We start from the raw sequence: 14515 nt of genomic DNA on the forward strand, positions 1-14515 counted from the left end.
ATTTGTCATTAGCCCCACCTGGCTTATTGTCAGGAAGCTAAAACCTTCCTTTTGGTGTTTCTCCCTCTTCTAGAATGTTCCGAAAACTCCAGTCAAAGGGGAAGGCCCTCCAGCTTCCCTCCTTCCTGGGTCCACAGGGTTGGCCATTCTGCTGCCCTTTGAAATTTAGATAGTATAATTCACATACCATAACATCCACCCTAGTAAAGTGTATGATTCAGTGCTTTCTAGTATGTTCACTGTGTTGTGCAATGCACTAATTCCAGAACATTCTCGTCATCCCAAAAGGAAATCGAGAACCCATTAGCAGGCACTCCCCATTTCCCCATCCCCAAGCCTCTGGCAAACACTAATTTACTTCCTATCTCTGTAGATTTGCCTATTCTGGACATTTCATACAAATGGAATCCTACAATATGTCGCCTTTCGTGTCTGGCTTCTTTTACTTAGCATAGCGTTTTTTCGAGATTCATCCACGTTGTGGCCTGAATCTAGCTGTTTTTATCTGTAGCAACATGAGCATTAAGCAGTGATGCGGGTCACACCAGAGGTGTCTACGGGCTGCCCTGGGGGCAGTGTCCTGTCTCACTCGGTTGAGCTGACTGAGTGTCCTCTGATGGGTGTTGACTAGTGTCCTGTCCTGTCTCCGGTGAGCTGGTTGGCCCCGTGCTTGAGGGGCTTCTCGGCCACTGCCTCCACCTCTGGGTCCTACCCGCGCTGTCTCGTGAATACGTGGCAAATTGCACCACTGATGTACAGTAAGATAAGAGAAACAGAGTTGAAATCGGAAGGCCTTCTGGAGGGTGAAACTAACCAAACCCTGAGCATCTCTGTCCCTAGAGATTTTCAAAACTGGGGTAGCTTTCTGTTGGTCTGGAATGTTCACCTTATAGACGGGCCCAACGATGATGGGGGCTTCTGGGATGCCATTGTAGCACAGTCCCTTAGCTGAGTGTGTTTTGTTTTGACCGTGACCGTATAGTAATTTGCTATAACAAAAATCCTCCAAACTCGGTGGCTTAAAATAACAGAAGTTTACTCGCTCACAGTTCTGGGGCTAGACGTGGGAGATCAGGGTTCTGCAGGACCGTGCTCCCTCAGAAGGCTCTAGGGGAAAATCCTTGCTTGCCTCTTCCGGCTTCTAGAAGGTGGCGTTCCTTGGCTTGTGGCTGCAATCGTCCAGTCTCTGCCTTTGTACTCACTTGCCCTTCTCCTCTGTGTGTGCGTTTGTCCCTTCTGCGTCTGTGTGTCTCCCCCTGTGTCCATCTGCAAAGACCCTGTTTCCGGATGAGGCCGCATTCTGAGTTCTGGATGGACATGAATGAATGAGTTCCGTTCAGTCCACCACAGGAACCTTCTATTTCTAGTGAATGCCAACAAGTGTACAAGTTATTAGTACTCATTTCCTAGATTCTTTACAACATATAGTTATTTTCACATATTTTAAAGTTAAAGTAAGTGTTGAACTTGGTCTCGCTCTTGGGAACCTGGTAAGTAAAGAAAGGAAATGGAGGTTCTTAAGGACCAGTACTTTCTTGCTTGAAAAGCTTGTAAGTCTGAATCCTCTGTGAATATAATTTGCTATAAAGTATAAATAGATGCCTATTATTACAATCTGTCAAATGTTTGGCTGTTCACCTAGACTCATCTTACACAATCTATTCCTTCCCCATGCGTTAAAATACCTCTTTCACCAAATGCAAAAGTTTTGGAGGTTTAGAGAGGAAAAAAAAATGTTCTGTCGGCACCTGCACCTAGCTTACATAATCCATGAAACTGCTTCCTTCCTGACCTTGAGACGTGAAATAGATTAAAATATATTCAAGCTCACACCATTGCAGTTTTACAAGGAATACTAATGAAGCTCTTTGCGAGGTTCTGGAATGTTCCTAATGTAGGCGCTGCTTGCCGACTTGCATTAATAGTTCCAGCAGGCATTCTGAGGATTGTGGGGAGCTCGAGATGCTCAGCAAGCAGCCTCATGCCTGTTTGCTACCAGCACACGGGGATTAAAAATGGGAGCTTCCCAGGCTACAGGAACCCTGCCGGCTGCATTTTGATGGTTGGGAATAGGCCCCCCTTCCAGAACAAACCAATTAGATGTGGTAGACCAGGGATCAGCAGTCTGTTTCTGTAAAGAGCCAGACAGTCAATATTTTAGGCTTTGCAGATCACATAGCCTCTGTCACAGCTACTCTGCTCTCGAAAGCAAGACAGCTCACAACCCGGAAACAAGTGGGCCTGACTGACTTCCAATAAAACTTTATTTACAAAAACAGGTGGCTGGCCCCCGGGCCATGGTTTGCCACCCTCTGCGGTAGACTCCTGATTTTTACCATTCTTTTTCTAAGCCACTCTCTGATCTCGTAAATTTGGTGAGGGGCACGTCAAGGGGACAGGAGTTCCTCGCAGATGTGAGTTTTCAGTGGAAACTGCCCTATGGGGAGTCTTTCTCAGCCTCCTGAACCCTGACATCATTTCGATTGTCTTTACAGAAACGCAGTGCCCTTGAATAATTTCCCAGGCCACTGAAAGCAAACAGGTTTTTTCTGGCATTGTCTAGGCCTGTTTTTCTTTCCTGCCTTCCACCTTTAACAGAATGCTTTTGATCTGCTGCAAGAGAAACCCGCTGGCCTCTCTCAAGTGTTTGATTTCCTCTGCCCTCCTTCGGTCACCTCTGATAACATTTGTTCTTTATTTCCCGCATCAAAGATTTTTTTAAAAAGTGATAATAAGGACAGTCAGGTTTTTCTAGAAGATGCCAGGTGTGTCGTAGCTACACCTGAATTCATCTTTTCACAGTCGTTTGTTTTCATTAAAATGTTTTTCAGCCACGTCATTTTCATTTCTGTACGGTCAATTGAATGAATATAACTGTTTAAAACGTGCCAAAGAGGGAAGCTGGCTGCCCTTCCTGGCAAGGCCTCCGGGGGTGGAAGCGTTTTGCTGGGGCCCCTACAATTCAGCATCTCGCCTTGTACCCAGAGTCAGGAGAAATACTCGTTCACAAGGCATCTGCTTTTTCAGGGTCTTTCAAACTAGCTGTGGCTGATGTTGAAGGTGCCTGCTCCCTGACACCAGAAAACAGTGTGAAATCGGGCAAAGGGGAGCTGGTCATGTCTAGGAGAAACCTGGGCAGAGGGGGACCACCTCCACTGGATCGTTGGTCTTGCTCAGCTATGTTAATAATGAAGTGGATCACCATGCTTCTCATTTTTAGCAGTCCCCTTCCGGTCTTGAGGTCACACCTCTGTCCTCTGGAGCAGATTTACTGCCCTTCAGTCTCATGTCGAAAGGCCATCTCCATGGGTGGTTGGTATCATTGTTTAGGAATGATTCTTACACGTTCACCCTTGGTGAAACGTTCCAGGGACAGCTCCGCCTGGCCCCTTGTGTTGTGGTTAAACCTGTTCATCAGAATGACTCAAAACACCAAATGGAGCAGATATCGTTCCCTTATTTCCATCAGCCATCCTGGGTGATTGCTAAGGGAGCCTTGAGGAATGGGCAGTAAAAGGCAAGCCACTTGGAAAGCCCAAGGAGGGACGTGTGGAACCAGTCTCTTGATGGACAGCTGTCAGTAGAGAAGCAGAAAGAAGTTTTTTTTTTTTTTCTTGAGGAAGATTAGCCCTGAGCTAACCTCTGCTGCCAATCCTCCCCTTTTTGCTGAGGAAGACTGGCCCTGAGGTAACATCCGTGCCCATCTTCCTCTACTTTATATGTGGGATGCCTGCCACAGCGTGGCCTGCCAAGCAGTGCCATGTCCACACCCGGGATCCGAACCAGCAAACCCCGGGCTGCCAAGAATCGGAACGTGGGGAATGTCAGGTTCATGGGAGAAGGTCTAAATCCATGATGGTTGAGGGGCAGCTGCTCTGAGGTTCAAGTCTCCTACAGCACTAGTTACACCTTTAAAAAAAAATTTTTTAACCCCTTCTCAGTGCACAATTCAGCACGTTAAGTACGCTCACATTGTTGTGCAACCGTCCCCACCGTCCACCTCCAGAATTTGCTCATCGTCCCGAACAGAAGCTCTGTCCCCATGAAACTGACTCCCCCTCCCCCAGCCCCTGGCCCCCACTATCCTACTTCCTGTCTCTATGGATGTGACTCCTCTAGGGACCTCCTATGAGTGGGATCACACAGGATTTGTCTTTTTGTGTCTGGCTTATTTCACTGAGCATGATGTCCTCAAGGTTCATGCATGTTGTAGCATGTGTCAGAATTTCCTTCCTTTTCAAGGCTGAATAATATTCCATTGTATGGATATACCGCATTTTATTTGTCCACTTATCCGTTGATGGATGCTGTGGTTGTTTCCACCTTTTGGCTACTGTGGAGCCTGCTGCTATGAACACGAGTGTATAACTCTGAGGCCCTGCTTTCAGTTCTTTTGGGTGTCTACCCAGAAGTGGAATTGCTGACCATATACTAATTCTATATTTCGCTTTTTGAGGACCTGCCAAGCTTTTCCACAGCAGCTGCACCATTTTACATTCCCACCAGGGCTATACGAGGATTCCAGTTTCTCCACGTCCTCCTCGCTTGTCATTTTGCATTTTGTTGATAGCAGCCATGCTAGTGGGTGTGAAGTGAGGTCTCATTGTGGTTTTGATTTGCATTTCCCTGAGGATTAGTGAGGCTGAGCATCTTGTCACGTGCTCGCTGGTCGTTTGTATGTCTTCTTTGGAGAAATGTCTTATTCAAGTCCTTTGCCCGTTTTTGAAGTGAATTTTTTGTTTTTGAATTTTTGAGTCGTAAGAGTTCTCTACTCTAGTTGCTGGCACTGTGGGGTGTTGCAAAAACTGAAATGCAAATCTCAGAGATCCACACGGACCATCTCCAGGCACACCACCAGAAGGCTGGCATCTGATGAGTGTGGTCCCAGGCCTGGGAAGGAAGCAGAATTGGCTTCTGGAGAATTCCCCGATCGGAGACCAGCCGACTCACCGTCATGCCCCTGTCACCCTGAAGAGTGGCATTAGTAAAGAGACAGCTGCAGTCATGAGCCCTAAAGCCAGCATGAATCACAAGGAAGAAACCATGTCACATCAACCTCATTTCCTCTCCTGGCAGAGAAATGTCTGGTCCTGTAGACCAGGAAGTGGAACGTGTGGAAGTGGGAAGCATTGAATTAGGTCCCGCCCTATATTCTGGGGAGCAGGATGAGCAGCACACAGAGACGTTAAGATAATTCTGAGCCACTTATCATTTAGCCAGCTCACAACTAGTTGGATGAAAAAGTTCCCAAAGGGCGTTCATTAGTGCACCAGTGTCAATTCAGAGGGAGACCGCCAGCTGCCATCCTCTGCTCCGTCCTGACTGGTGGCTTAGTGTGTAATTTAGAAAGACAGAGATGTGGAAGGTTTGCTTATCAAAGCTGGAGGTGACAACCAGAGGGGTGGCCTTCATCTCAGTGTCACAGAGCCAGGACCCAAAAATCTCCACGACTTAAACAGTTGGCTGAAGCCAGCGAGGGGGGCCTCAGTGCCATGAATGTTTTGATTCCCGAGCCTGAGTCTGGATCAGCGTTTCCCAGCCTCGGCCCTGTGGATATTTGGGGCCGGGTAATTCTCTGTGGTGGGGGCTGCCCTATGGTTGTAGGGTGTTGAGCAGCATCCCCAGCAGTGAGCCACTCGATGCCAGGAGCACCTGCCCCATTGTAACCATCAAAAATGTTTCCAGACTTTGTCCAGTGTCCTCCGGGGCACAGACGCTTCCAGATGAGAACCACTGGTCTAAATAAGCAACTATGTAAATATAGGATGGGGAATTAGGGCCAAATGACTGCCTATGAGAAAACAGCTTAGAGAGTTCAGTTGATGAGAATAATAAGAGTTTAAGCCCGTCGTTGTGATACAGGAGTCTTCCCCACTTCTCCCATCCTCTCCCACTCCCCAAAAAATGGGTGGAATTAGGCTGTTCTGGTACCTCTTGCCACAAAGCAGGCCCTGTGGACAGTTAATTCCATGTCTTATCCTGTTCATTCTAGGGCAGTCTAGACAGCAATCTCCCAGCCCTGGGATCTCCTCCGCACCCTGACTCCAGGTTCCACCTTAGGCCCCAATTTCCATCCCTCTTCTGGGCCTCGCTCGTGAGCGCCACACTCCTGTGTCCGCTCAAGCGGCCGCCTGCCGTCACCTTGCATCCCCGTGGGCAGCTTAGGCGACTCCAATCCGAAGTGAAACTCGCCCACCTCTCCCCTCTCCTGGCCCCCAGTCTGCCCTGCCTGGGTCACCCATGTCAGGTCCCAGCACCTTCCACCCCAGGCCCTCCTCGGCTGTCCCCACATCCACCCATAGCCCCTTCCACTGTGTTCCCCAGCTGCAGCCACTGCTTCCAGAGGCAAATCGGATCCAACACCCTATGCAGAAATCGTTCTGTGGCTTCAGTTTCAAGGATGAAGTGTAAATTTCAAAGGCCACCAAGGCCCATGATGGAGCCTTCATGACCAAGGGATTTCCTCCCCCCTGCCCCTTGGGCAGCTTCATTTCTCCTCGTTTGTCCTCTGTCACACCCCAGACCAGGCACCTCCAGACGTCCCCTCCCTCCCTCTGTCCCTTCCTCCAGCAGATGTTTGGGGACATCCGCCCTGTGCCAGCAATGAACAACACGGGAATCCCCACCCACGTGCCCACTCCATATAAACATCAATATGGTCGATCCTCATGATCTGTGCACCCCATATTTACAAATTCACCTGCTAGACAGACTGTCTCTGTAACCCCCAAATCAACACTCACAGTGCGTTCTCGGTTATTCAGTGACACGCACAGAGTGGCCGAATGTTTGAGTCGCCAACGCGCACGGTCCCAGCTGAGGTCGAACAAGACCACGCTCTGTCTTCTTGTTTCAGCTCACACTGTAAACAAGTGTCCTTTCTGCGCGTATTTAGGGCCACATTTTTTGCATTTTTGTGCTGTTTGTTGGCGAGTCCACTGTTGAAAATGGTCCCCCAAGTGCAGGGAGGCTGGGAGGCGCCTGAGGGAAGAAACGAGTGTCAGACAAGCTTCGTTCAGGATGAGTGACAGCGCTGTTGGCCGTAAGTTCAATATTAATGAACTAACAGTATATATATGAAATAAGGCATCTTTCCACAGACGCACACGTAACACAAGGCTATGTATTGATGGGTTGACTAAAACATGACCAGAGGCCTGAGGAAGCTAGCCCCAGATTTCCCCTAGAAGCGATGGTTCAATATTCACTAATTCATTGTTCGCAGCGACTTTATAGACGTAACTATAGCGAATAATGAGCGCCGATTGTGTGTAGTATCTGAGGTGGTGATGAGTGCTAGGAGGAGAAATCAAACCAGGAAGAGAGTGTATGTGTGTGGGGGGGGGGGGGGGGTGGGCTGGGTGATATTTGAAGCAGGCTGCTCCCAGGGCCTCCCTGAGAAGGAGACCCAAAGGAGGTGGGGACAGGCAGAAGGAGCGGCGACCACGGGGGTCCTGGAGGGGCAGTGGCGTCATTGAGGGACATGGAGGAGGCCAGGGGGCTGGAACCAAGAGTGGGGAGAGGTGACAGCAGGGAGAGGGCGGAGGGCCTTGTGGGTAGAGGTGCCGGACTGTCTATAAAGGGCTCACAGTAAACGTGTTAGGCTCCGTGGGCCATTCAGGGTCTGTGTCGCATATTCATTTTCTTGCTTTTTTTTTTTTTTTTTTTTACAACCTTCTGAAAATCTAAAACCCATTCTCAGCTCGTGGGCTGTACAGAAACAGGTTCCAGATTTGGCCCCAGGGCTGGAGTTTGCCGACCCCTGTTGTAGGCCACAGGAAAGCAGGGGCTCCTCAGGGAGATGGGCACCCTGGGGGCTTCGAGTTGGGGGTGGAATCTACCTGGCTTGGGTGTTAATGGGGTCATCTGGCAGCTGGGGAGGAAGTGAGCAGTAGTACAAAGAGCCCCCACTAGTGTTTACCACGTGCCAGACACTGTTCTAGAATGTTCTCCATCCGTCGCAGCCACCATCTGAAGAGGGTGCTGCTATTATCCCATTCCAGAGATGGGAGAACAGAGGCAGGGAGCAGTTAGGTCACTGGCTCAGGGTCTCATGGGCTGGGGTTTGAAGCTGAGGGGCCTGCCTCCAGTGTCTGTATTCCTAACACTGCCTTGGCCTGTAAGTAAAGGGAGGACTGAAATGGATCTAGAAATGCCAGGAAGAGGGAGGGACCATCTGATCCTTTGGGTTCAAGGGAGAGAGAGGGAGGAGAGGGGGGAAGTTCAATTATTTGAACTTCCACCAATAATTGTTTCCTGGGGGTCTTTCCTTGTGCCAGTGAATGGAGGGACCTCATGGCACCCCTCCTCCTTCCCCTCTGAACTACAGATGTGTCTTGTCTCCAACCCCTGTATGTCCCTGTACTCCAGGGCACCCACAGCCCTTCACCACAGCCTGGGGAGCCCCCTCCTGCTGTAAGGGGAACTCCTCGTCCCCACAGGGTCTCGAGAGCACGCCTTCACAGCCTGCCCTTAATTGGAGCCTGCTTTTGGCCAACGACGACCTCCTACTCACCCTTCAAGACCCAGGGCAGATGACCCATGACCTCCCCCCTGGGCAGAATGACTTGCCTTCCTCCTTGGGACACTCCCAACTCCCACTACTGGAAATCCCATAATTATTTGCTGACACGCCACCTCCTTGGGCACCTGGCCTCCTCCGGGCTAGGGCTCGGTCTCCCCGAGACACCATTATTCCCACAGAGAGATGTGTTTTAAGTTTTCTAATCGACTTTTTTTTAAAAGTCGCACAACCATTGCAGGAAATTTGGAAAATAGAAAAATGAGGGAAAACACCCACAATCCCGTGCACCTACGGTTAGTTGTCACTTTGTGGTGTCACCTTCCAGAATTTTCTTTCTTTATACGTATTTGCCTGCAAGGTTGTACTCGTTGGTGCAGTCCTGTGCAAATGCAGCTTGGTGGTGTATCTCTAAAACCATAAAGCGTTTCTAACCTTTGCCTCCATAATTGTGTCTCTTGGAGACTTGTGTCTGAAATTGGAATGCATCGAATGTCTGACAACCGGGAAATATTTAAAGCGATACTTGCAAAGACCATAGCAACTTGAAAAATGTGAAATGTTTGTATATTCACTGTAAGTATAACATAAACACATACACCCATGCAGGCAAGATGGGCCACAAAGACATTTGTCAGTCATAGGAAGAATGGTTCATTTTAGTTTTTCCTTTTGAAAAATTTCCAGTTCCCTCTTGTACTCTTAATTCAGAGGGATCAGGCAACAGTGACATAGGTGACATTTTTCCATGCACCCTTATCAGGGTTTCCCGAGGGCCATTTCTTATCAGCCAGGAATCTTCGCAGGTGAAGCGTTTGTACCACATTTGTACTTTCGGACCATAACATGCAGCCAGCTGGATTTATGCCCAAGAATGTTCTGCTTTGTTGTCATGGTTTGTTTTTTTCCCTGAGATGACTCACCTGTCACAGTTTGCCTTAGTTAGTTATCTTTATTAAACAAGAATAGTGTAGAGAAACTCCATCTTAGTATGGACATTAATTTAGACAAATGCCGTATTTATCAATGGAATAATTAAGCCAGCAGCCCCCTATTCCCCCCAAAAAACCCTTTGACATTAAGTTTTATTAACAACAATAAGAATTGGCTTCTGGGCAGTTTACCAGATAGTTAATCGACGTCTAGTCCTTTGGACACTAAAACCCAGCTCTCTGCCTAGCCCTCCCATCTCAATCTCAGTTTCCCCCTTACACGAAGCCAGGGTAATGTTTTTTGACACCTCAGGTCACAGGAATGCTGCGGGACTGCCTCAGAGAACATGGGGACAGAATGGGCTGCTCCTGCCAGGATAAATTCTTACGTTGTATTTCCAGTTAGCAACACGTGTGTTTTGTACCACGAAGCGTCCCTGACTCTGAAATGTTCCAGAAGGAAAAGCAGCTCCCAATAGTCTTCCTGGAGACTTGTGGTTTCTCACCACGGATGCCAGGTTTTTTTCTTAGTATGCTATCAAAACTGGTTTTTTATGATACGTCACCCAGCAGCCTTGAAAGCTTCTGAAGAACCTTCTAGATCTCAGCAAAAGGGAGCCAAGAGGATTCTGCGGCTGGAGGAGCCTGAGGGAGGTCAGGTCCTGCCCTTTGGGGTTAGAGATGAGAACACCACCGGCCCGCCCTCATTTTTCCCCTGACACAGGCAGCAAGGCCCATAACCCCGAGTCTGGGCAAGTAATGTGGCTCCGTCTGGCTGCCTTGTGGACACAGAACATTGAAACCTGCCAGGAAAACCCACCCGCTGGGGCTGAGGGCAGGCGTGTCTGCCCAGCTCCTGAGGATGAGGATGTCCGTGGGCACCTACTACGGAGGAGGGCTGTGCTTGTGAAGTCGGCCAGGGTGGCGAGTCCCACAGAGACCCAAGGAGAAGAGTGGCCTGGCAGAGGTCAGCTCTCGGGGTGCCCAAGACGCACGGGGCAGGGTCTGTCGGGGCAGGAGCTGGATCAGCATATCTGGAGGTGAAGAAGTGCGTAAAGTTCTGGGGGGGGCAGAGTTCATTAAGACATGAGCCGTGAGGGTTGACAGTCACTCACTTCCCGATCGTGTCTTTCCCCTACCTCCCAACAGGTTCTGGCCTGTTATGTGGAGACTTTTTTTTTTTTAAGCAGAAAGATGGCAAGTTGTCTTTAAAGTGAAATAGCCAAGAGCGGGCTTGCGCCGGCCCCTGAAGGCCTCACCTCTGGGTGCCCTCCCCGATCCAGCTCCTCTGTCTGCCCCCCGCCCTTCCTGCCTGCATCCTTCCTAGCAGGGACCAGGGCTGTGTGCCCATGCTGTGAGCGGCTGACCAAGCACGTAGATGGGAAGCAATGCGGGCACCCAGAGAATGACACCTGACCATTGCCCTCACGGAGGTCAAGGTTCGATGAGGCGGTGCCATAAAAGCCATCTCGCAGGAAGGTGGCCTGGAAGGACTCTGGCCTGGCCCCACAGCTGGCTTTGAGGCTCCCCAGGGCTGTGGGTTGGCATGGTTGGGGTGCAGGGTGCCAGCGGCTTCAAGAGGTGAGGCCTGGGAGGGGCCTGAACCCCAGAGAGGCTGGCACCACCAGGCCAGAGAGTCAGGATTTATACTAAAGCCATGGGGACACTGAGCAGGTGCGCGGTGTGACACTTAGGCAGCGGGTGGGGAGGGATGGGAGTGGCAAGCCTGGATGGGCGGCCACCCAGGGAGATTGTGGGCTGAGCTGAATGACCAGGGGACAGGCCCGTTAGGGAGGCAGGCCGGAGGCAGAGCTGGTGCTCATTGGACCTGGGATGCAGAAGAATGCAGCATCCTGCAGGCACCTACATCTGGGACTTGTGCCACTGGCATGGAGGGAGGGCCCTCCACAGATGGGGGAAGGTTCCAGAACAGCCTGGAGAGGGGCCATGGTGGAAATGGGGAGAGAATCTAGTGCTCGGTAGAGATCTGTTGAAAGGATGCCAAAGGATCTGAGAATCCGGGCCCTCAACCCCGCTTGCACAGTGCCACCCAGTACGCTCTCAAGCAGCTGGGGATGCAGCGCTCGACCGGACAGACACAGGCCTGCTCTCAGGAAGCTTCCAGGCAGTGGAGAACAGAGACAGTGTGTGCTGTGATGCGGCGAAGTTGGGCTGTGTAAGCATGGGGCAGGGAGACCGAGTCTAATAAAGAATTTATCCCGAGAAAGTATCCACTGCCGATGGAGTGTTTCTCGCAGATGTCCGTCCCAGTTTTATTTATGACTACGTGAAACGTTGGAAGCACCCAGGAATGTGACGTTGGAGAAATGTTCCTGTTTAATAGATGGTTTCACAGCTGTTGCAAAAGATTTCTGTAGGAAAGCAGTTGTAAAAGCTTTCTGAAATTTATTTACCGTAGGCAAAACGTTTATGACGTCATCTTAAGCAGAAAGGCAGGATGCAAATTGTGTATTCAGCAGGAGCTCACCCATGTATTAGGTCGGACCGTGTGAAACAGTCATTTTCGGTCGGAAATGGTCGATTAGCAGCAACGGTGGGACCTAATTGAAGTTAATAGAAATAAGAATGGAAAAGAATGTGCTAAAAATAAGAGCAGTAGTGGTTCTTTCTGGTTTGTGAAATACTGGGAGGTTGCTATTTAATAATTACTTAAAATCAGAAATTCCTGACCGCGCTGGTGTCACCCCGTGTGCCGGGGAACCTTCCACGCCCACCAGCGGCCAGCCCTTCACCAGGACTGTCCTTGGCTTCCCTTTCTCCGACAACATCCCCTTTCTTCCATCCTTCCTCCCCAGTCCTGGCTGGATCTGTTGTTCTGTCAACACTGGATGTCCTCCAGTTGGCCTGATTTGGCCCTGTGGGGTCCCCAGCCCACCTCCATCCCACCCTCCATGGTCCTTGTCAGAATACAGCTTTCAGAGTGCCACCGCTGGCCAGCAGCTTAGCCCTCCTGATTCTTGTCGTCACACTGATATTGATGCGACCTTAGGGGACCCAGCCCTGCACGCCCCACGCTGGTCATTTACTGGGCCTGCCATCAGACCCCTACCAACCGCCTTGGTTTTTTCCCCTGTGCTCCGGCTCCAAGTGGAGGCCCCCCGCTGCACCCATCTTTGCTGAATCTCTTGACGTTTCCTTCATTGTAGCCCATCAAGAGAGCTTTGTGTTAACTCATCTCTCTGTCTTTATTTCCACACATGACTTGAAGCAGCTCCCCTGCTTCATGTCATCTGAAAATGTGACAAGCCAGCTCCTGTGTTCTCATCCAGAATGTCATCCAAGGCGACACTGAGGACAGAGCCCTTTGGCCTCCCACTAGACACCCTCTTTCTACTTGAGATGGGTCCGTTACCGAGCTTGGGTATGAATGGTCAGTAAGTTTTAAAGTTACCCGACCTGCACTCATCCAGTCCTTATTTCTCCCTCAAATTTACAAAGATGTCATGTGGGATTCTGGTACCCCAGGGGCGGGCGGGTATCTTCTCCATCTCCCCGCTCTGCCCAGAGCCACCGAAAACCAGCCACTCATTCGCTGTAACGACTGTAAACGCCTTCTCTCTGTCTGCTCCACTCCAGGGCTGCAAAGCAAGTCTCCTCTCAGAGTTTAGTCTTTATTTGTTGAAGGAAATGGGAAACCCAGGACCCAGGGCCTGTTTCTCACACTTACAGCCCATAAGCCGTTTTTCGCCCCAGATTAACGTCGAGTTTGTAAGATTAACTTCCTTCCTCCTTTTGCGAGTCAGGATTGGTTTGTCCCGTTGCCGTCTTCTGTCACTTCTCTCCTCCCCAGGTCCCCAAAGGGGCCACCCAGAGGCTCAGCCAGTCCCCCCTCGAATTGTCTTTGTGTCTGAAGTTGGAATTTCATCCGATCTGGCGACATTAGTTGGTACAGTCTGTGTTGAGCAGCTGTTGTGGTCCGGGCACTGAGAAGCAGGTTGGCGACGGGTCCCTCTTCCAGCCTGGAGCTTCGACGTCCTTCTAAGCACATTTTCTCTGCCCCTTCCCTGTTGAAGGCCCATCTCACCACAGCGGAGACAGAAGTAAACCACAGTTAAGGAGTCTCGTTTCTTCCCCATCATGTGGTATTTATTATGTGGGTACATTCTGGGTCCCTAAATGGTTGATCTTCTTTTTTTTTTTGAGGAAGGTTAGCCCTGAGCTAACTGCTGCCAATCCTCCTCTTTTTTTCGCTGAGGAAAGCTGGCCCTGAGCTAACATCTGTGCCCATCTTCCTCTACTTTATACGTGGGACACCTACCACAGCATGGCTTGCCAAGCGGTGCCCTGTCCACACCTGGGATCTGAAGCGGTGAACCCCGGCCCGCCGAAGCGGAACGTGCAAACTTAACCGCTGCACCACTGGGCCGGCCCCGATCTTCTTTTTTTTTTTAAATTGTGGTAAAATATACATAAAATTTGTCATCTTATCCATTGTTAAGTGCACAGTTCCGTGACATTAAGTACACTCACGTTGTTGTACACTCATCCCCACCATCCGTCTCTAGAACTTTCTCATCTTCCTAAACCGAAACTCTGTCCCCAGGAAACACTGACTCCCCATCCCGCTCCCCGAGCCCCGGGCAGCCACCATCCTACTTCCTGTCTCTATGAGTTTGACCCCTCTAGGGACCTCATATAAATGGAATCATATATGTCTATTTGTGTCTGGCTTCTTTCACTTGGCATAATGTCCTCAAGGTTCGTCCCTGTCGTAGCGTGTGTCAGAATTTCCTTCCTTTTCGAGGCTGAATAACATTCCGTTGTCTGGATGGCCCACACTGTGTTTCTCCATTCATCCGTCGATGGACACCTGGGCTGCGGCCGCCTCTGGCTGTCATGAATCCTGCTGCCATGGACGTGAGTGTCCCCAAATGCTTTCTCTTACTCCCTCTGCCCCCAAAGGGACCTGGCCCATTCTTGGTCTTCTTCCTCATAATTCAGAGCACCCACACATGCCTGCCTTTTAAAAATTATTCTTTTGTCTTTAACAAGCCTCAGTTCATCCTGAACTTTTTTTAAAACGTGAACTTTCTTTTGTGAA

At 50.0% G+C, this 14515-nt stretch overlaps 1 protein-coding gene across 11 annotated transcripts in view; it reads left to right on the forward strand.

Moving 5' to 3' along the window:
• ARHGEF18 (Rho/Rac guanine nucleotide exchange factor 18) overlaps positions 1–14515 on the forward strand; it is a 92619-nt gene that overhangs the window by 43796 nt on the left and 34308 nt on the right. The window contains exon 1 of one of the 11 annotated variants that reach the window (XM_070491850.1): positions 6850–7042. The exons of the other annotated variants lie outside the window; for them this stretch is intronic. Coding sequence (XP_070347951.1) covers positions 7021–7042 — 22 coding nt within the window. The 5' untranslated portion in view covers positions 6850–7020. Of the gene's footprint in view, positions 1–6849; positions 7043–14515 lie in introns of those variants that run through there. 11 annotated transcript variants of the gene reach the window in all.

This window comes from Equus asinus, chromosome 20 (assembly GCF_041296235.1).
Source record: "Equus asinus isolate D_3611 breed Donkey chromosome 20, EquAss-T2T_v2, whole genome shotgun sequence".
Taxonomy (NCBI): Eukaryota; Metazoa; Chordata; class Mammalia; order Perissodactyla; family Equidae; genus Equus; species Equus asinus.